This window comes from Euprymna scolopes, chromosome 29 (assembly GCF_053919585.1).
Source record: "Euprymna scolopes isolate OS-2025 chromosome 29, ASM5391958v1, whole genome shotgun sequence".
Classification (NCBI taxonomy): Eukaryota; Metazoa; Mollusca; class Cephalopoda; order Sepiida; family Sepiolidae; genus Euprymna; species Euprymna scolopes.
Genome location: NC_136510.1, coordinates 43,078,276 through 43,102,290, shown reverse-complemented (window position 1 = coordinate 43,102,290; position 24,015 = coordinate 43,078,276). Strand labels below are relative to the sequence as shown.

At 33.2% G+C, this 24,015-nt stretch overlaps 1 protein-coding gene across 2 annotated transcripts in view; it reads left to right on the top strand.

Moving 5' to 3' along the window:
• LOC145252619 (opioid growth factor receptor-like protein 1) overlaps positions 1 to 24,015 on the top strand; it is a 163,260-nt gene that overhangs the window by 126,447 nt on the left and 12,798 nt on the right. For both annotated transcript variants that reach the window (XM_080112337.1, XM_080112336.1), the window contains 2 exons: positions 8,608 to 8,686; positions 21,715 to 21,781. In XM_080112337.1, coding sequence (XP_079968463.1) covers positions 8,608 to 8,686; positions 21,715 to 21,781 — 146 coding nt within the window. The remainder of the gene's footprint in view (positions 1 to 8,607; positions 8,687 to 21,714; positions 21,782 to 24,015) is intronic.

Below are 24,015 nucleotides of genomic sequence, written 5' to 3'. Positions count from 1 at the left end.
CCCATGATGTCAGGGAAAACCAGCACCCCACAAGAAGGGAGTGTTCAAATGAATAGCAATTGTCTGATATGAGTGGTTTCCTCCACATTGATCAAGGCTAATTGTTTTCTGGACGTCCCAGCACAAAAGGCCAGGAAGCTGCTTTTGCTTTCGATTAGTTTCGCTTTTATACAAAAAACATAAATAAACACGTGAGAGGATGGAATAGCGTGAATTTTATACAAGTTGATGGAAATAAATGGAGATACGACATCCCTTCGTAAATCGTAGATATTATAATCTTGGGAGTATTTAAAAAGTTCTAAAACATAGTACCCCCACACCCCCCACCCCCGATAAAAAGCCTTTCTTGGACATACAAAAACGTGTGCGCCACTTTTGCCTTTTATATATATATTAGCGGGGGATACCCGGCGATATCCGGATGTCTTGAGGTAAATCAAAACTCCGGGGAGGGGGGGGGGTAAATAATAATTAAAAAAAATGTTTTGGTAGGTGAGTATGAGGATCGAACCCGTACCCTTGAGTTGGAAATTAATGTGTGAGAAAAAAAAAAAAAAAAAAAGTGCGACGTTAACACTTGGGCCACCGCGACATACAACGTTTACGGGTTTGAATTTATTTATTTAACTATAAAAACAGGCGTGCGCAATAAAAGTTAACTCTGCTGCTTCCATTTGACCTAATTAAGAAGGTCAAATAGAAGTCACGCAGCGTTTAGGTTTGTTTACACAAATTTGACTGTTTTTTTCCCCCAACAAATGTTGGGGAGGGGAAAGCAGCTCCCAATTGTCCAGATTGAATAGCAACTGTCTGATATACAAGATTGATCAAAGCTGATGATTACTTCTGGACGTTTTTCCCCGGCGCAATGCCGAGAATACGTCCGTTTGAGTTTAGTTTCACTTTATTTATACTAAAAAGCCCAATCAACACGCGAGAAGCCAAAATAGCTATAATTTTGTAAAAGTCGACGTAAATAAATCTAGAGACGACCTGCGTTCCCAAATCCCAGATATTATTATATAGGGAGTATATAAACAGTTTTAAGCGATAGTAACGACCCCGGGAGCGTGTGCCAAAGAAGCCTTTGCGAGACCTACACGAAATGGTCACACACATTTTGCCTTTTATATATATAGATAGAAGATAGATGGAAATTCTAATCTTTCATCTCTTCTCTTCTCTATATAAATAAAATGAACTCATTTTTTCCCGTCGGATTTTGACATTAATAGGATTAAAAATCAAGATATTTCATGCAAATATAATATGCACAAATGGCAGAACAATATCTGAGGTGTGTTATAGGCTTATTATTTCTTAAATTCCTCGATAATCTTATATTTCTATACTTTTTCTGCTGAGAAGTCACGGCCAAAATCGGTTAAGATCAATGGAAGTGGTAAAATATTTTCTCTCTAATAAATTCCTCCTCCCCCTGCCACCACTTAACACCGTTTGGGGATCGTTCACAAGGAACAGTTGAGAAGAGAACACTGGTTTGGCTTCGTAGTTCTTTCATGTGAAGTTATTTAAAATCACTAAACTAAGCTGCAGTGCTCTGTGGCGTAGTGGTTAGTGTGCTGGACAATTCACATTATATTTTCACGTTCGCGCCGACCTACCGTAGTCGTTTTTTTTTTTGTTTTTTTTTTCCTAAACAACTGGAATGGATTTTTATTGGTGGCCGACTTGTATTTTAATATTTTGATTTTAGTATTTATTAATTATCTCTGTTTAATTTAAAACTTATAAGTCTTACATTGTTTTCTTCACAACAGTCTCAGTTCCATTTCTCACTTAGTTTTCTTCAACTTTATATTTGGATTGAATTCATTTTAATCTTTCCTAATCTGTTTGTCTCAATATTTTGCATTTAGGTGTAATGTAATCAGTCAACCGGAAATCATATGCGCACAAGTGTGTGAAAAAATGTTAAATAAAAAAAACTGCAAATGAATAACAATGTGTGACTCTCTCTTTCTCTCTCTCACACACACATTATACTAGTGTACACCATGTCAACATCATCTTAAATTAGATTTTATATCTGAAAGGAAAAATGTTTACAGGGGTTGTTGACACCTCTTGACCAATTACAAGCATTAGTAATTCTTGTTGCTATTGTTGTTGCTATTACTGTTCTTATTATTACATTGTCTATGTTTCAGAAAGAAACGTGTACAACGATCATGTTTCTTGGATGTAAAGGGCTACACTATTTGGGACAATGTTTAAGGGAGATGAACAAGATTTCTGTTGCATATAAACTTTTGCGCATCAGTGCAGTCGGGGAAGCAGGTAGCAGGAAGGAAATTCCAAAGTTTAGCTGTCCAAGGGAAGAAACTATTATAATAAAAAGCTTTCCGACAGTGAAGAGGTGTGATTTTGTTGCAAAGCAGGTTTGTTGGGGTATGTTGAGGGGGCACAAGTGCAATGAGTTCATCAGAGCACATTCAATTAAAACTTTTGTAAAACAGTCACAGAGATGCAACATTGTGGCGATGGAACAACGGTTGGAGTTTAGTTAACAGTGCAGAACCTATTAGATTGGAGACTCTTCTTTGGACCCTGTCCAAGAAGGAGAGACTAGCGATAGATGCACCAGCCCAGATGTGGCAACAATACTCCATGCATAAGTGGATAGTGGTTTTGTAGAGATACAGGATACTCTCAGGGGTGAGTAATATTCTAGCATGATAGAGAGAGCCCACCTTTTTTACAACGGTCTCTGCTATGTTCTCAATGTATTTACAAATAATAGTTGTTCCAGCTCGGAGCTTTGATAACATGGATCATTTTTAATTTTTAAATTTTTTTTACTATTCACATTTGCGGCTTCAACTGCTGCAATTAGACAGTGCCGTGATTCCATCGAATGCTAAAAAGCAATTGGCTCTAATTGCTATTCTCTTTTTTTTCTCCACTTTGTTGGAATTCTCTTTCTCCGTCACTTCCAAAGGCAAGTAAATTTTACAGGAACATGTTAACTCAAAGTGTTTTCAACCAATGAAAATCGTTTCAAACCTCAAAAGTGACAAGTCTGTATAAAAGTTATAGGCCAACATAAACTTAGAAACTCCTATAAGACTTCATCCACAAAATCAGTTTTCTCCAAATTCATCCAGCTGGCCACAACTGCATCGAAGAACCCAAGAACGTTTGCTCACCACCTCACTCCCATCATACCTTTGGCTGAGAGAGGCAAAAAGGACAATGACTTGCATACCAACTTTCTTCATTTTGCTCACATACGAGTTGGAGTCAGGTGAACAGAAATAAATTGCTACTCATAGCTATGCGAGTACTAACAAGGAAAAGGTAAACCAACACACATACATACACAATGCCATGTTGCTAAATACTCACATACATATATTACTTACATATGCATATTCACACTATGAACATATTGGCCTAGACATTTTTAAGCCTTGTGACTACTAATGCAACTTTTGGCCATAGTCAGCTAACATACTTCCTAATTTCCAGCATAACGCTGCTGGAAGCAGTGACAAGGCAAATCAGTTCCTTCACTTTTATTGTTCTTCAGTATTTCTATTGTGAAGCAATTTATTGAAATAAAATATAAGAAAAGGACATTATTGAAAAGTATATAATAAAAATTAACAAAAGTATAAAAAGATAAAAATAACACAATTAGTCTTTATTTGCCCCTTTTAATAACAAAATTCAAAAATAAAAAAAGGTTTGTTTTTTGTTTTTTTCATAAGAAATATATGTTTATGAAATTATAAAAATAATTTTTTATTTTTTTGTAATATCAATAATTCTTAATTAAAATAAAACCAAAAAAAATTTTCGGTGATTATTAATAATCATTGAAAATTTTTTTTCGGTTTTATTTTAATTAAGAATTATTGAAATTACAAAAAAATAAAAAATTATTTTTATAATTTCATAAACATATATTTCTTATGAAAAAAAAAAAAATAAAAGATCAGAAAAACGTAATAAAAAAAGAGTACATGCACAGGGGAGATATAGGTGTGAGAGAAAAAAAATGAAGGAACTGATTTACCTTGTTACCGCTTTCGGCAGCGCTATGCCGGAAATTAGGAAGTACGTTAGTTAACTATAACTCAACTTTCTTTACCAAACAGTAATTTGCGTAAATGAACATTATCATGATTGAAATTGACTTTAATATTCTTATCTCTTGTATGAAAATGTTTTGTTATAAAACTTCTATTCTCTTAATGTTTTATTTATTTCGATTTTAAAAGAAAGTAATATTGTGGTACATAGTTCAATACAAATAATAAAATTATGTTGTAAGAGACAATCTTTAATTTACTACTCTAGCATCTTTTAGCAGACAATGTTCTTTTATTTTCCTGTTTCTTTCGAATGTTCCCTTTTTTATGTAACATTTTGTTGACTTTTTTCTTCAGTAAAGAACTGCTGCACGGCAAAATTACTACAACTTCCTTCCTAACACCATTACAACAATAATCATATATTATTATAATGATATTCGAAACTGAGGCAGTTCACTCTCATATTCTTATCCAAGATTGCCAGATCGACCTTTTTAAAGCCAATTTTCACAAATTTGGCCTTTTTTTTTTTTTTTTTTTTTTTTAATTTTTTTTTTTTTTAAGCAGTTTGGCTTTCAAAAATTGTATTTGACCTTTATTGAAGCGTAACGTATGGACTAACTAAAGAACCAGCAGAATATTATATGGAGATACATTCATGTAGTAATCTTAAATTTTTTTTCTAAGATTAAAACGAATGTTTTTAATTATTTTGTGTCATTATACTTAAAATATTGTAAGAAAAAATTATATGCAGTAGACTTTTAATAGCAATCACATTTTTAGTGACTGGACCCAATTCACCTTTTCCCAGAAAACAAAATGTTTTTCACAAAACTTTCCAGAGAAAATGTTTTATTTTGTTTCACCATACTTATACTAGTTCTAAAAAAAAAAAAACGTATATACATTTGATTTTAACGGCAACATCATATTTTAACTGGTTTGGTCCAAGCATTTTTTCGTTGGAATAGATGAGTGAATTTTCGGCAGTACTCTGGAAGCCTTGTTACTTTTACACTATATTACTATACTTAAAATAGTATAGGAAAAGCGACTATATATCGTGACCATGATTATATACAATAGCTTTAAACAGCAACAACATATTTTCACAGGATTTCTCACCAAGTATGGTTTTCACTTTAGCCACCTGAAGACCTACGTAGTTTTATTTTCTGACACTGTACTGAAATTATTGTAAACAAGTTATACAGTCATTTTTAACAGCCACAATATTTTCACAGGGTTTGTCCAAACATGCTTTCTATGAAAAAGATGGTTTCAACAGCACTCTGGGGGCCTCCTAAGTTTTATTTTTTGTCAAAGTACTTAAAAAAAAATTATATATAATGGGTTTTCACGGCAACATGTTTTCACACGTTGGGCCTAAATCGGCTTTTGATTAAAAAAAAAATCTCTTTGGCTATTCATTTACGGTAGATGTTGTGTTGCTGGAAAGGAAAATTTTACTTTCGATCGATTTCTTATATTTTTATATATAATTTTAACCAATATTTAATTGGCTTTTTTTGTTTTTCATAAATAAAGTGGAATTATTCATCATCCTCCCTCCCCTTTCGTATGTATTCATTCTTTTTTTACTACTGGTGCTACCAGACCAGGCTGTCTAAAGATATCGACTTCCTGACTTAAACGCACCAAATCTTGATGTTATTGTTCTTTTTTTCTTTTCCCTTTGCAAAACTCAATCATGTCCAGTAAAGCCAAAAACAAACAGCAATTTTTCTCTACAAAACGACCATGAATAAATATTTGATAATATAAAGAACTTGAAGCATAAAACTTTTCAAGAATTACCATACTCAGCATTAAATAACCTGAAAAGGGTTGATATACTGCAAAACAAAACAACCAAACCAAACACCATAAATAAATATTTGAAGATATAAAGAACTTAAAGCATAAAACTTTTTTTTTTTTTTTTTTCCAAAATTACTGGATTCAGCATTAAATAACCCAAATAGAGTTGATATGCTATAAAATAAAACAACTAAACCTTTCTTCACAAACAGCTAATAAGATAGTTTCCAACACATTCACCGGAAAATACTGAAAATAATGCAATGCACAGAACTAACATGTATCACTTGGCTTACGACTGAGGACCTTGCAAAAAACCTAATTTAACATAAGTGTGTTTCGATTATAGATGAATGAACAGCCCTCATCTATTCTGAATGTACTTTTTTTTTTCTTTTTCATTGTTTCAAAGTTAGACTGGATTGCAAACAAGATTTTCATCTTTTGCTTAAATTATAGTCTAGATACAACAATGGATTAAATTTTAAAATATACCCCCCCACACACACACTTACACCTGAGAGTATTTTATATCATAATTCGCCCGTGTATGGTCTGGTGCATCTATCACTAGTTTTTCCCTCTTAGACAGGATTCACAAAAAGAGTCTTTGTACTGTCAGACAAACTCCAACCTCTGTCTCATTGACCTTGCTATGCGGTAAATCCCCAGCCCCCAAGTAAAAAAAAAAATTTTTTTTTTTTTTTTTTTTAATATATATTTACTAGAATACTCATCCCAGGAAGGGTAAAATTAATTCTTTGAAAAGAACAGTTTTTCATCACTTTTCTGTTCCCTTACAAATATTAATATTAAGATATAATGATACTAAACCTTATGTCTAGAATCCTTATATATATATATATATATATATATATATATATATATATATATATATATATATTTTATTTATTTATTTATTTTTTTTAATCCATTAAATGATTTTGTGGGCGACCAAAAAAATACAATTGTAAATTACTTAGGACCTCTATCCAGTGATGGCTGATGGAACGAGAGCATGTTACTCCCATAAATTAAATCAAAAGTTCTACTCAAAATTCCATGCATATTACTGAGTTCGACAGAAAGATTCCCAAGTTCAACAAGATACACATGAAGGAGGCTACATCGACCGAAACATGGAAGTGACAATCAAGATGAGAACAGTAGTTTGAATAATACAGATAATACAAATAACCAATACTCATCTAAAAAATTCAGAAACACAATTTTTGGTGTACAACTAAGAATGCTAGCTTCGAACGAGTGAAAAATCTTTACAAGTATATCATGTTGTCTTGTGGTAAATGAAAATTGATCATTAAAAAAAAAATGGCAAAATTATATCATCTTTCGTAAAAACAAATGAGATTCATTTCAACAGTTAAAACATTGAATCTTAATATGATTCATGGTAAAATACAATTATGCAATGCTAGACAGAATTTTATTATTTAAGAGGACAGCTCATTAGGAATTTGCTTACATTGAACTTGAAAACGGCTTGAGAGCAGCTCATTTTTCACAAACTGTGGGTTTAGGAAATAAACTTTGTTCATGGAAGCTCCGTTTAGTTTTAGGCAGAGAGAGAGAGAGAGAGAGAGAGAGAAATTATTGGCAATTATTGTAGCTTGACAAGTTTTTGTTGTGAATCTGGTACAGAAGGGAATCTTAGCTTGGAACTCAGTCAAGCACTTAGCATGAAAATAACGACAGAGCAGAGAAAGACTAGCAACATCTCTTACGTTAGAAAGTAGCTGAAGAAGAGATATTTTAGAAAATTTTTAAAAATTTAAGTCTTAAGTTTAAGGGGTTTTAAGAAGAAATTAAAATTCGAAGAATCTTGAGCAGGACTTCCAAATCTTGCTCGAGTGTAATGTTTGAAATGAGGAATCCTTTTTGACCTCACCAGGTGACCTGTAATTTTTTTCACTGACAAGAAACAGCCGCATCTTGTGTTGATATATAGCAAGTAGTTAATATTTACCTCCCCCACATCGCTAGAAGATGTGACACAAGGTCAAAAGGAGGAAATTAAAAAGCAGAGCACTTTGGTCTACACAAAATGCCTGACGAGCCTGTTGGCATTACCCGGCAGTTAACAATAAACTAAGCAACTACTGGCTCAATATATGATGTCTCTCAGTGGCATTAGTAGCTGTAGAAATGTTGATTTTTTTTCTCCCCTTGTGGTTGCAATAATTGAAATAATTAGAAAGAACAACAATTAACTTCATTATTTGCTCTGAGTTTTTTATTTACTTTTTTCAACAATTTACATTTACAGCAAGTACATCTGAGTCAACGTCTCTCTCATTAATCCTGCATGGGTATATGATGGGGTGGATAATGAAATCTGTATTCATCTAGGAACTGAACACTCAAGGGGCAGGATCATTCTCGCCTCTCTGTCACAAATTTTTTCCGGGGACATAACTTCTGAATACGTCAGCCTACCCCTTAATTTACTCTTTAATGAAATTTTTTTTTCTTATTTTAACCCTAGATAGAAATTTCCATTTTTTTTTTTTTAAACACTTTTTTTGCATACTCATATTTGATGCTGCTACAATAGAATCCAAATATTTACAGAAATTTTGTGGTTTTAATTGTTTGGGAAATCGTTATATCAGCTTCATCCAGTGCCATACCAAATTTAATTTTCTTTATAAACAAAAAAAAAAAAAACTGAGGAACATTTTTTGGTCTTCATTTTCAGGTGAGAAGATAGAAGACATTTTATCACAATGGCAAGGCAGGTACAAACTACTCGAAGAACACAACGGATATATGCAGTGGTGAGTTAAACACATTCGTACCTTACGCATATATGTGACCCGCAACTCCTTTCTCAGGAATAAATATGTTCATTTTTTTTTCCTCAAAAAGCCTATATATTTTCCTGATGAGATATGACTACAATTTTAATTATTTCAAATATATTTTATGAAATTTATTCAACAGAATACTTCATGCTTATATAGAAGCTGCTTCTGACCAGGTCATCTTCACAAAAGATATGACGAGTAGTAGCGCTACTTATCTGAACCTTACATTATATCTAGCTAATGCAAGATTCTCGCAGCAACTGTTTTAACAACAAATATTTTCCATTTAACATTTTGCAGCAAACCAAGTAACTATGAGGGATGTTCCAAAAGTAATGCCTCCTATTTTTTTATTCCGCCCGAATTCATCATAGGGGATTGCAAATTGCATTTGTTACGATGACTGAACTTTTGCATTCATGACCTGAAAGTTTAATCTCTCTGTTGCAGATATTTACGGTGTGAGACTCTAAAAAAGCAACTCCCTGTCATGGACGTGCGTCAGAAGCAGGAATGCTTCATTGAATTCCTCCATGCAGAAAAAAAGAAATGATCAACATTTGTCGGCACCTGTTGAATGTTAACAAAGCCGTCGCTTTCAGCACAGTTAGGAGATGGGTCGGTCGATTTTAGAATGGCGACAGAGATGTGAGTGACAAAGTCTGCTCCAAACTTTTATAACCGAGGCATCAAAAGCAGTTGGCAAAAGTGCATTGAAAATGGTGGTGACTATGTAGAAAAATAAATTCTGGAACATAAAAGGTTGCTTGTTTAATTCCCGTCTTCATAGCTCTTTAACGTTTTAGTTTCTGAGTAAAAAAAAAAAAAAAATAGAATGTCTTACTTTTGGAACACCCTTTGTATTTATTGCTTGTATGAGGTTTAAATGACTACCAGATAATTCTTGTTAATGATAATTAACTAATTAATAAAACCGGCATAATCATATATACTATACCAATGATAAGGCAGGTACAAACTACTTGAAGAACACAATGGATACATGCATTGGTTAAATATATTTATACCTTTTACGTATGTGTGACCCAATAATCATTTTTGTGGTTGTGCTATGATAAAACACAGGATCAGAACAGTTAAGTTGTGTGTGTGTGTGTGTGTGTGTGTGTGTGTGTGTGTGTGTGTGTGTGTGTGTGTGTGATCCTGACACAAAGTGTAGTAATAGGAACTTCAAACACCTGTTACTAGTTGTGTCAGGTCCCAGCAATTTTCTTCTCGGCCCAATCTACTCTCACCCTGCTTTGACTCTGATCACCAACTGACCCAAATGGACACTGTCTTTAACTGTCGTAAACTCAAGACTGTCCGTAAACTTTCTGTAATTGTCATAAACTGTTGCGAAAATCATTGCCACTCTTAAAAGTGGCTGTAAGCTAATTCTAGACATATTGACTTCTATTGTTTGGTCCTTTTGTCCCAAACCACTCCCACACCTTGATTAACAATCTTATTTAAATTTTCTATTTGTGTGCCTTCGTGAATAACTTCTTATACCTTTGTTTTACTGATAGACTTATTTCCTCTTTTTTTCTGTATATATTTTTACTTGCTTTTTATTTTACTTCCTAACTCTGGGAGTTATCACATATGCTTATTTTGATTTGTTTTACTGTGTCAGGAGTATCATGTTATTATGGCAACGAATGCTGGGTTCTCACCTAGCCCTATCTCACCTGCGTGCAATGCAATGATAGATACATGATTAGTTGGGTCTGTAATGTGAAATCTGACCAAACCAACACATTAGATCAGAGGATTTGCTGAAAGCACTATATTTGCCAAGTGTAGAGGTTCATCCTATACATGAAATGGTTATGCTGGTACAATCATATGGTGTGATTCAATATGATCGTACAGATGGAATTTGGAGATATTATGTGCGACTATAGAATGCATCCGCCCATACAAGGATCACTAGGAAAGATTAGCTATAATTGCGTGGAAGATTAATCCTCCTCGATAAACTGTTGAAGTAGCATGGATGTCTTGAATCGCAGGAAAGTTGGCTGACAAAGGAAAACTTATAAGTGATTCGACAAGATTGTATAGAGTGGAATTTGGAGACAGTTTACCTGTTGGCCCATGAAGACTGGAGGGTGAGCTTGTAAAATATCAAATGTCTGACCTCTAGACAAAGCAAAGCAAAAGTGATGATAAATGGATAAAGAGAGAGAAAAATATGAGACATCCAGTGCAACACCTCACAAAGCGAAAATTTAAAAAAAATAAAAAGAGTAAAATGTATTTGAGTTTACACAACCCCATATTCACTTTAGTCACGCAACTGTATAAATATTATAGCTTTTGAATGAATGCTTAAATTTTTAAAGAAATGAAAATATCAAGACTTAAAGTAAAAAAAAAACAAAAAACGTCCAATGCTAAACAATTTAATATTCTAGAAATAACTTTCAACCTATAAACCATATACAAAACATAATGTAAGGCAAATCTACATTAATTTTCTAAACATAACTTTCAACTTAGATAAGATACCTATAAACTATGTACAAAATAAACAAAACCAAAGCTACATCCACCCACTCTCAAACCACCACAGAATAATCATACATCTACCAAAATCAATAGAAAAAAATTGGTAATATCTCCTCCAACAAAAAATCTTTGAACATGTTTGTTTTTTATAACAAAGCATTAAAAGATAACAGCTATAGAATAACTCATATTGAATGTTAAACCATTATTACCTAATCATAAATCTAAAAGAAGAAATGTAATGTAGTGAAACAAACAAACATATAACAAATGTTGCCAAAACCAAGATTCTGGATAATTTTTTTTATTTTTGTGCGTTTGAACTTATTTTAAAGCGTTTATTTAATTTGAAATACAAGTAATATGGAGTAATCATGACACTGGTATTTTGTTTAATTTTCACTTTTTAAATGTTTATCAAAATTCCCAAGATGACCGTATAATAAGTGAGCATAGAGAATAGTTATAAAACAGTGAAACACCATCCCATGTTAAGAATGAGTTTCTAAATAATATTATTTTAGTGTGGTACTTTAATTCAAGGATTTAAACTTTAAATAATGCATAGTTATAGGGATTAATAATTGATATTTCCTAGAATAAAGAGGAATTTAATAAAATAATTTAAATATTGATTTTTTTTTTTTTTTTTTTTTTTTTCATTTTGCAATGTTCAAATCAAATTTCGCCGGTTTTATGGAGTGTAAAATAAATTTTTACAGGGTAGAATAAAATTGTTGCCCTAGAAAGACGACATGATTCCATTTCCGCTTGATGAAACCGGTTTTCTTTTATTGTTGCAGGTCATCTACTAGTTGGCAAGTTGTGTACAAATGTCAAGAGCGATAGGAACCTTGTATTATGTCTGAAAGTGACACAATGTTGTATGAGCGAGATCGGAGATGTGCCGCTTGTACAACTCATGCTCACTACCGATCCAAGTTATGGCAGTACCATTGCCAGCATCCTTAAAATACATCGCCAGATTGCCACAAATAAGGACATGGTCAGGGTGATGAAAATAAAGTTTCTGTCCATGGTTGTAGTCTTCGGTGTGGTTTCAAGTGAGGGCAACATCATGTCACCTTACATCTTCAAAGTCAGCTTGAAAGTCAACACCAAAGTGTACCTGGATGAAGGATGTGGTGATCCCCTAGTGCAATCAGGTAGCCACTGGCAGACTCTGGGTGTGGCACCAGGACTCAGCGCCGGCCCACAAGTCCAAAGAGAACCAGGCTAGGCTTCAGAAGGAGTGAGGCTACGACTTTGTACCCTTCTCTCACTAGCCCTCTCCTCCCCCGACCGAAACCCGCTGAACAATTTTGTTTGATCATACGTCAAAAACATTACCAAAATGACCTCCCTCAACACCAAAGCCAGCCTGATCACTGCTATCCAACGAGTATTTGCCAAGCTCCTGCCGACACTTGTGGAAAGGGCATGCTCCCATATCGAAGTGGTAATTGAGGCTAATGTAATGTAACATGCTGCCACAGCCGAGATTGAACTCGCTACACGAGTTTGTAGTGGAATTCAAATCTTGTCCGTAGCTGAATACGTGATGCTTCACCAGGACTATCAAGGGCATTTTTTTTTTTTTTTTGTGACACCATCACTAGATGGGTTGCCTACCATGGCTTAAGAGAGGCCCATCTACCCCCGAGAGAAGGATAGACCACGCCAGTTTCCCAACCTGGTATTTTATCTTGCGGTACATACAGCACCTCGCCTTCCCAAATGGTCACCTATCTGGTAGTGGCCAGGCTCGACATTGCTTAACTTCAGTGATCTGGCGAGAACCTGTATGTCAATGCGATTATGCCGAGGCTAATAGATGTCAGCTCTACTACATAATCAAGTTACCTGAATTGATATTTTCAATAAAAGTTCAAAAATAAAGCTCTAATGTTTCTTTCTTTTGGTGACACTGTTATTGTTCCACGCTGTATATGCGATTTCAAACCTGATCTTCTTTCATATAGAGTAAAAATTACTATAAATTTCATCTTGTATTTTTTGCTATTGGTGTCAAAAATTAGTGTCATACCAACTGTTATACGGTTGACTGAACCAGACTATATTTTGTTTTCTGTTGCTTTTATTTGACTGCTTTTATTGAATATTAATTTGTCCTCATATCCACGATTTTTAATGACTGTTTTATATTTATTTTTTTATGTTTTTGCAATATATTTATATTACTGGAATTGGTAGCTAATCTATAGCTTATTGAAGTTGAGCTTTGTTTGATAACTTGTATAAAACTTATTGGTTTCATTATTTCAATTGATATATGATAGGTGTGAGACATATGATAGGTGTGAGACATATGACTCATACCCGGATATTTAAATCATTGTCGATGAGGTGGGGGGGATTCATATTTTATTTGTTTAAAGTATGGAAGACGAGTGGTTATATATTTAATATGGTCATCCACAGACAGACTCCTTTGCTGTATCACAGCTCTTGAGTGTGGCTAGACAAGTGCCATAAGCTGGAATCAAAACTCCTCCATCAAGCTGACAGTTGCCACTTCTGACCTACACAATTGTTCGACACTTGCTGAATGTAAGCGAAATCTCTATGTAAACATTGTTAATTGCCAGTGAGCTTTAATTTTTTTTATCCAATGAGCAATTTCTTTTCAGCAGTTGGCGATTTCCTTATGAAAGCTCTACCCACAAAGGGGAGCATATAACCGTCCACAAACACTGTTTTGCTGTATCACAGATTTTCAGTATGACTAGACAAGCAAATACCTCAAGCCAGAATCTGGCCCTGTCAGTAGGGCTTTAGAATACAGACTGCCCTCGTGCAGAGAGTAAAAGTCCCTCAATGACTATTTGGTGGCAACCTGTAATGTCTATGGACGGGATCCTGGTGGTTGAGCAGATCATGTTCAAGGTCTTATTAGAACATTAAATGCAACACGTCACTTTGATCCTTACTTAGGCTAAGATGGATGGTTGGATAGGCCCAATCCAATCTATCAGTCGGTCATGATTAGCACTAAATCAGACAAACACAACAAGAAAATATGCGCATGCTCCTCACATTAGACAGTAAACTGATTTAGTAAGCAGTGGCTGAAGGGTCAATCAACTTGCTAAAGAATGGATAAAACATGGCTGAAAAACTAACATCTTTTCTAGAAATGAGGCCATTAGAAAAGACGAAAGAAGTATGAGTGCTTGAGTTCATCAACAAGATGAGTATACTTCTCCTGTATCCTTGTTGTGTTGGGACGAATGCCCGCGTCCCCATCAACACTTCTCATACAAGACTTCAAGGCGGGTGGGGAGCAGGAGAAATGAAAAATCCAAAATATGTAAATGTCAAATAAAAGCCTAAAAAAAACCTACTGAAGTTTCAGATAAATCTAGTTCAGATTCAGAAACTGAATCCCAAAACCGAAAATCTATATCAAAATCTTCCTTATTTTATAGTTATAGAAGCAACCAAAGGAGAACCGATAACAAAAGTATCTCCCTTCAAAATAGAGAAAATATTTTCAAGCATCAAATCTAAAATGGTCAAGAAACTAAATAACGACATACTACTAGTGGAAGTAGAAAGCCAAAATCATATAATAGAAATCTTTAAATGAAGACTTTTTAACAGCCGAAAAGTAAAAATTTACCCCCACAAAATGCTGAATATCAGTAAAAGAGTGATCTAGAGTTCAGAATTATCCTTGTTTTCCTTGGAAAAAATCAAGACTAACTGGAGAAACCAAAATCTTATCGATGTAAAAAGAATCCAAATTAAAAGATATGGTGAAACTCTTACAGCCCAACTTTTAACACTCATCAAATCCCAAGCAACATCAAAATAGAGTATGAAAAAATAAACACCAAACCAAACATACCAAACTCCTTCAGATGCTACAACTGCCAAAGGTGCGGACACCATCAAGATCGGTGCACACGCTTTTAAGTATGCATGAGGTGTGGAAAAAAAATGAGACCCATACAGTTTATAAAAAAGAGCTAAAATGTACTAATGGACAAAACAACCATAGTGCAAACTCAAAAGAATATGATAAATGGAAGAAAGGAAAAGAAATTATTAAAATAAAACATACCAAAAATATAACCTTCCAAGAAGCTTGTAACCTAGCCGAAAATACAAGATACTCTGAAATAACGAAAAAAAAACAAAACATACAGCATACCACCGGATTAAATAACCAAACAACAAAAACAAATTCATCAAACATCAAACCTGAAGATATTATGAAATTACTCAATGAAATAAGGGAACTAATGGAAGAGTTCAAAAAAACTATAAAACAAATCAACAGTGAAAATAAAGATTACAAAACTGAACAAAACTCTCAAACCAAAACTCAACTCAAGACCCATAAAATCCCAAAGTGCTACATTTGCTGGAAAAATGGTGGGATCTTTCTATCGATCCAGTAGATATCTCCCTGCTGATGCAATTCTTTATCTATATAAGAGCCAGGTACGTCCAAGGATGGAATACTGTTGCCACATCTGGGCAGGAGCTGCTAGAAAGGACTTGTCCTGCCTTGATAGAGTTCAAAATGGACTTTGTAGCCTCGTATGTCCTTTTCTCTTCCCTGCAACCTCTATCTCACAGAAGAGATGTTGCAAGTTTGTCTCTGCTGTATCATTATTTTCATGGAAAGTGTTCGACTGAGCTTCAGTCTATGGTCCCCCCTCGCCAAACTTTCACAAGAAACACTCGTCTAGCGGAAAACACTATCAATAATTCCCCCCACTCTTTATCTGTGCCTAAACCTAAACGTAGATTCCATGAACAAAGCTTCTTTCTTAGAACTGCACGTCTGTGGAATTGTCTTCTGTTTTCCTGCTTTCCGGCTGACTACAATATGGTTGTCTTCAAGTCTGACGTAAACAAGTTCTTGATGAGCCGTTCCATATAAGTTAACAAATTTACCGAATTGATTACTATATTGTCCAATTTCTACTGTACACTCTTTAACCCTTATCCTCGAGTGGCCTCTTGGCCTTGATAATGTGTTGATGCCTGTGTAAAAAAAAAAAAAAAAGTCATATAATCCGACCAATCATCTTTAAAACTTAAACCTGGCAACAATTAAGAAATAGTTTTATACTTAATTTGACGAAATTTCCTCTACTTATGTTTACTACGCTATAATCACATTGGCTAATGTATACTCATTAACCCTTATCCTCGAGTGGCCTCTGGGCATTGATAAGTGGTGACTTCTGTGTAAAAAAAAAAAAAAAAAAGACATCAAAAAGTGCTTATGAAGGAAAAGGAAACAAACCACCAACCAACAAACAAGCCACAATAGGCCATGCTCAACTTCCAGACTAAGAAACCCAATCCAAAACAGATTTGAGGAAATGGACACCTAAGATCGAAGATCAGACACTAACGACTAACAAAAGTTAAAAATAAATACATAAAACCAAACCATAACCCAAAAACTCATCCAATGGAACAGCTGAGGCCTAAAACCTAACATAAATGACCTATTACTTCTAACAAACCATCAACCAGTCATCATATGTTTCCAAAAACCTTTTTAAACATTGAAGATAAAATAAATATAAAAAACTACAAACAATGCAATCACATCCACAATACCCAACAGAGTATCTATCCTTATTAGAAATAATATCCCACAAAATAAAACAGATCTAGAAACTAATGTTCACGACATTGCTACAGCAGCCACACTACACAGAACTATAAATATCTGCATTATCTGCATTCCACCCTAGGATCCAATAAAGAAAACAGAGTTGAACGAAATAATAAACCAGTTACCTAACCCTGTCTTACTGTTAGGTGACTTTAATAGTCATGATGATATATGGGGATCTGCATACTTGGGTAAGAAAGGAAAAAATCTTGAAAAAATTATTAACAACACCGACTTGTGCATATTAAACAATAAATCCAACTTATACCTTCATCCCACTTCAGGCACCTACTAGATCTATCATTGGGTGACCCCCACTATCTTCATGGACTACAGCTGGAAGGTCCTAGAAGATTCATAGGGTAGTAACCATTTTTCAGTAGTTTTAATAAATCTGAAAGAAACAAATAACCATCTTTCCCAATGGAAAATAAAAAAAAACAAATTGGGAGGAATATAAAAAAATTGCCAACAAAAACTCTCAGCGGAGGAAAACTCAAATAAATCTATAGAATATTTTTCTAAAACATCACTAGCCATTGCACATGAATGTATAACTAAAAGTAGCAGAATAACAAACACCAAAGACTCTGATTTAACGATGAATGCCAAAAAGCAATTCGCCTGCGTAAAACTGCTTTACAAAAATTCAACTCCCAACCAACGAAGTACAATTTAAATCTTTTTAAGCAAAAAAGAGCAATAGTATGTAAAGTTATCAGAGGAAATCATGGAAAGATTATATAAATAAAATAAACTCAAATACAAACCCCAAACAAGTGTGGAACATGGTAAGGAAAATTTTGGGCAAAAACTTACCCTCCCCTTTTAAATCATCTACAAAACAACATTAAAATAACAGAGACAAAGCTTCTCACTAAAACTTTTCAAAACAATCCTTCCATTAAAAATTAGTCAGTCCTTCCAAAAGACAAAACAAGATACAGAAAAAAAGATGAACAAATTAAATTTCAATTCAAACAACAAAGAAGAATATAACTATTCTTTTACTGAAAATGAACTCTTAAAAGCCATAAACGAAGCACATAATACAGCTACCGGTACGGATGAGATACATTATGAGTTTCTGAAACAACTTCCTCCCAAATCAATAACACATGTTTTAAACATACTCAACAAAATATGGTTCAAGGGAAAATTACCGAATAGTTGGAAACATGCTATCGAGATCCCCTTCCATAAGCCAGAGAAACACAGTTCAGATCCACAAAATTTCAGACCAATTATATGGACAAGTTGTCTCTGCAATGATAAATAAACAACTGAACTGGTATTTTATCAGTTATGCTCTTCAATATAAAAATCAATAATATTGTAACTTGTCTAAGCAATGAGATAAATGGCTCCTTATGTGAATAACCTTGTAATCTGCCATAGATAAAATAATATTCATACTTCAGAACACCAACTACAGATATGCATAAACAAACTAACACAATGGGCCACAGAATATGACTTTAAATTTTCAACAACCAAAACTAAATGTGCCCATTTCTGTAACCATAGAAAAATGCACAATGACCCTACTCTCAACCTTTAGGTTGAGAGTAGGGTCATTGTGCATTTTTGAACAAAAATCGAAATAGCTGATCAACATAAATTTCTGTTTTGAACAAAAATCGAAATAGCTGATCAACATAAATTTCTGGGACTTATTTTTGACAAATAACTCTCCTTCATCCCTCACTTGAAATATTTAAAACAAAAATGTTTCAAACCCTACTACTATTAAATGTTATAGCAAATACTGAGTGGAGATCAGACTGTTCGTCACTCCTAAAATTATATAAGAACCTTACAAGAGCCAAACTAGACTACAGAAGCTTTATATATGGTTTAATCAAAAAAGGTTATCTTAAAACTCTGGACCCCATCCATCACACAGAATTAAGACTTGCCTAGGGTTCATTCAAAACCTCTCCGATAGAAAGCTTATATGCTGAACTCCAACTAAAATTGAGACATGAAAAATTAAACTTGCAATATTATCTAAAACTCAAATTAAACCTAAAAAATTTTGCCTGTCAATGTAATTTCAATCCTAACTACACACATCTATCCAGAAAAAAAGAAAATGCAATTAAACCCTTTGGTCTTTACATGGAAGAAACGATAAAACCACTTACAGACAAATCAATAGATGAAACTAACAAATTTCACAGAACTTCCACCCTGGCTGTTAAATCAACCTGAATTCATACTAGATCTGACAATATATACTCTAAATCTAATACTCATCCCTCAAACTATAGAGAAAAACTAAACAACATTCTGGATTCTTACTCAAATTGAACACACATTTACACGGATGTTTCCAAAGATCAAAACAAAATGGGATGTGCCGCTATTTCAGAAAACACTGTTCGACAGAAAAGGTTATCAAATAACTTCTTAATCTATAGCACAGAAATTACAGCCATAAACTTGGCTCTAGATATTATCACCAACGAAAACTCCAAGAAATTCATATTTGTAGACTCATTATTAGTACAAGAATCATTAAAAAAATCAAAAATTAAACAATCCTTACTAATCAAACTGTTACAAAGGATCCGTTCTATCATACAACACAAAACTTTCTTCTTCTGTTGGATTCTTAGTCATTATGGTTTCCGTGGAAATGAAAAGGCTGACATGGTGGCCAAAAATTCCCTAAAACTCCAAATAAATAACATAAAGGTCCCATATACGGACTACAAACTTTCAATAAACAATTTTATTACAAAGGAATGGCAAGAAAACTGGAACAATTGACAAAATAATAAACTCTTACAAATTATGTCTATACTTAAAAAAAACTACTAAATCCCAGAAAATCATCTAAAGAAGTAGTCTTATCACATATCCGGATAGGGCACATGTACATAACTCACTTTGTTTGGCATATTAAACTTTTATTTGAAATTGCATTTTTATTGCTAAATATGCAGATTCAATGGATGTCTAAGAAAGATAGAAAAATTTGCTACAATCCAATGAAAAAGTTGATTGGTTAAATGTAGAGATGCACATGAAATAGTCCAATAGAAATAGTGATGATTCAAGTGGTTTAACGTTAAATATGAATAAATTTGAAAAGTGAAGTTGACATCCTAAAATTGTGGTAAATTTTCCCACTAAGTGAAGGAGCTGTTATTGGCCTCCCGACAAGAGAGAAAAACCTTGATTTCTCCTATCAGCCAATTAAAAAAAAAAAAAGCAGATTGAATGGATTTTTAATTTTGATTTTATTTTTTATAAACAAAAATACTGGATGAATTTGCATAATATTTGGTGTATTCTCTCTTTTTTTTACTAACAGGTAAGTACATAATAAAGTTTAATGCTATATTTTATTTTCATTTTATGAGCATTATTACTAACTAGGGCTATGACAAGACAATATTCTTTTAATTGTTTTGACTCTCGAGTATATATCCGACATAGACAATTGAGAACCACATCACTCTATCTAAAAACATACGATATGTACACTGATATATACTCGAGAGTCAAAATAATGAATAGAATATTCTCTTGTCATAGCCCTAGTTATCACACATAGTGATTAATCTGGAGACCCACTTTCTTTTCTATCATTAAATGGAAGGTTTGGTTTTTATTTTTTTCATGGCAAATCAACCCATTTTGGTTATTGAATGGAAAAGAAACACGATTTATTGTATACTATCTGGGGTACTTGGCGTTGCCCGGGTGTTTAAAGGTGTGTGTGCTTTTGGGTAAATCAAAACAAAAAAATAATAAAAAAATCGTTGCCCGGGTGTTTGTGTGTGTGGGAGGGGGTTAAAAAAGTTTTGGTAGGTAAGTAGGAAGGATCGAACCCGAAGCCTTGAGGCGAAGTTGGAAAATAAAGTATGAAAAAAAAAAAAACGTGCGACCTTAACCGCTCAGCCAGCAAGAAATAGTAACGGAAACATCTTTGAATTTATTTAAGTATTAAGAATTGGCAGGTGCCCGCACTTAATGACTTAATGAGGTCAACTTTCACTGTGGGGCAGTTTTTTACTTACTGCGGGGTAGTTTTTTTTTTTTGTTTTTTTTTGTTTTTTGTTTCCCCTAGATGTCGGGGGGGGGGGGAAACCAGCTCTCCATAAAAAGGGGATTGTCCAAATTGAATAGCAATTGTCTGATATAAGGAGAAACTCCGCATTGATCAAAGCTGATGGCTTTTGGACGTTCCCAGCAATCGTGCTGGGAACAATGCCACCAGCTTCGAATTAATTTCGCTTTTATATGAAAAAGCCGGATGCACACGTGGCAATCCAAAAATATGGAATATTTAGCTTTTCAAAGTCGGGCAAATTAAATAGACAGGCGACCCCCATTGTTAACTCGTAGGTATCATGATTTAGACGTGATATAAAAAGTTTTAAGAAGGAGCGAGCCGACTGATCGCTTCCCGGAAAAAAGCCTTTTGCGGACATACACAAAAACGCATGCACACACAAACACACATTTTCGCTTTTATATATATAGATGACCAATTAAATTCTGGTTACTATTTTGTCTGTAAGATGAGCTGTAGGATTTTTCTGAGAGTATTAGTGTATAAATGACAATAATATACACAATAGAGTTTGAACTCTGCCTAGTCAATTGCATTGCCACCAATCATATCCATCAGGCTAATTTCATACACTCTTACTAGAGAAAAATGAAAATATGTATTTTTTTTAAAGATTACTATGTTAGCTTAATATGGTGAAATTGTTTCACTGACATCTGTCAATAAACATGATGTAACCGACAACACATTTCTCTTTTTATATATTTGACCAAAAACTTTTTCTTTTAGGTTATTTCCAAGCCGTAAAGAACGAAAGAATCCTGATGTTGGTCCTCTCACATCTTATCAAGCAAAGGTTTGATTGGCTTCTTTTTTTCTTCTTTTTTTTCTTTTTTTTATTATTATTATTATTTTCTTTTTTTTCTTTTCTTTTTTTTTCTTTTTTTTCCTTTTTTTTCTTTTTTTTTATTATTTTTATCTTTTTTTTTCTTTTTTTTATTTAAAAAATTTTAAAATATTTTTAAATGTTTAAATTTATAAACTTTTTAAATGTTTAGATTTATAAACTTTTTAAATGTTTAAATTGAAAATTTTTTTAAATGTTTAAATTGAAAAATTTTTTAAATGTATTTTTATATTTATAAAAATATATTTTTATATTAGGGTTGGTGCAAAAATAATGTCGTTTTTTTATCAACTATATATATATATATATATATATATATATATATATATATATATATATATATACATATCAAAAACGACATTATTTCTGCACCAACCTAATAATTAAGAAAATTTATTTTTATAATTATGAAAATGCATTTTTATTGTTATTTATTTACTAACATTTATTAAATTTATTTTTAAAAAATAAAAATCATTTTTTATTTTTATAAATTCAATTTTGTCAAGTACTAAAATTAATCTAATAAATCCCATAAAACTTAAGTGAAATTAGAATGACTCTTTTTATAATGCATGCCTCCAATGTTCGACAGTAAAAATTATCAAATTAAAGAACATAAATAAACTAAGTTAATGAAGAAAAAATAAACATTCATTATAATACTTTTGTCAGAATTGGTTATCTCCCTTGAGAAATTAGTTTCTCGGTCAGTTATGCTTCTTGGTAAAAAAAATCTCGCAGTGAACACAAGATCCTGTCGGAAATCTTATGCCAACACATGATCAACAATTAAGGCCATATTTTGTTCTCAGTTGCTCACTAAATGCAGAAAAAGCAAGACTGCACTTGGCACATCACTTTGTTAGATGCCATGCAAGTTTTTGTCTTATGTTTAATGCATACTTTTTGGGATTAACTTAATGCATTCTTTTGTGTATGGGAAAAATGTATTTAATTGTATGCTTTATTGTTTGTTGTAGATAAACTATTAATAAATGAAGTGTCCTTGTCCCTTGTGGCTTTTTTTAACTCCTTTATCTTCTGACATGCACAGTGCTGTAAGCCGAATGATTCTTAGCAGCCCCCCCTCCCCCAACGTGGTAAAAATTAATTTAAATTGTTGCTAATCATGATGAAATAGAATATTGAATATTTTGATTTTTCCCTTTAATTAATTAAAACATGCCTGGTGCCACCAGATCAGGCTCTCTGAAGATACTGGCTAAAATGATTAAACATTTATGTTATTGTTATATTCCTTTTCCTTTGCAAAATTCAATCATGTTCTGCAGAATCAAAAAAAAAAAGACAATAATTTTCTATTACAAAGATAACAAATCAAACTCCATGAATAAATATTTGGAGATATAAAAATACTTAAACCATAAAAACTTTTTTTCCAAAATTACTGGTTTCAGCATTAAATAAGCCGAAAAGGGTTCATCGTAAGACACAACTACTAAATGAAACCCCATGAATAAATATGTGAAGATATAGAGAACTTGGAGCATAAAATTTTTTCCCCAAAATTATTGGATTTGGCATTAAATAACCCCAAAACAATAAAACAACCAAATCAATTAAAATATGATAATGGAGACTTTTTATTTTCTTCTTTGCTAAAATGTGAATTTAAATGTCTTACTTGTAATTCATGCGACGTATTCCATTATTAATTTCGGAAAAATTTTCCCTTTTCAAATGGTGTGCGTAACAGGTCGATAAACCCCATGAGCAGTTATAGCCAGTGTGTATTGGTTCCTCAAATAATTGACTAGTTGAGTGTAAATTTCATCATTCTGTCAAAAAAGGGGTAAATAAAATGGTTTTAAATGACACAAAGAGTGGGTGAACTGTTTTAGAGCCAAAATTGAATGACAGAAGGAAAAATGCATAAGGCTGACAAAACTGAGATTGATATACTGCACAAAAACAAAAAATGAAATCCATGTTACAAATGGAAAATGACAAGGCCAGATAGACAGGCATTCATACAGAAACATCCGGTGTAGCAGCAAGTCCTGGGAACATCAACCTGAAAGAACAGTTGGAAATGACTTGTATACCATATATTATGATTATGTAATCTCTACAGCCACCTACCTTGAAAATGCTGCTGTGAAACCTGACATAGTTACATGGAATAAGTCAGAGAGAGTGGCAACCTTGGTTGAAGCGAG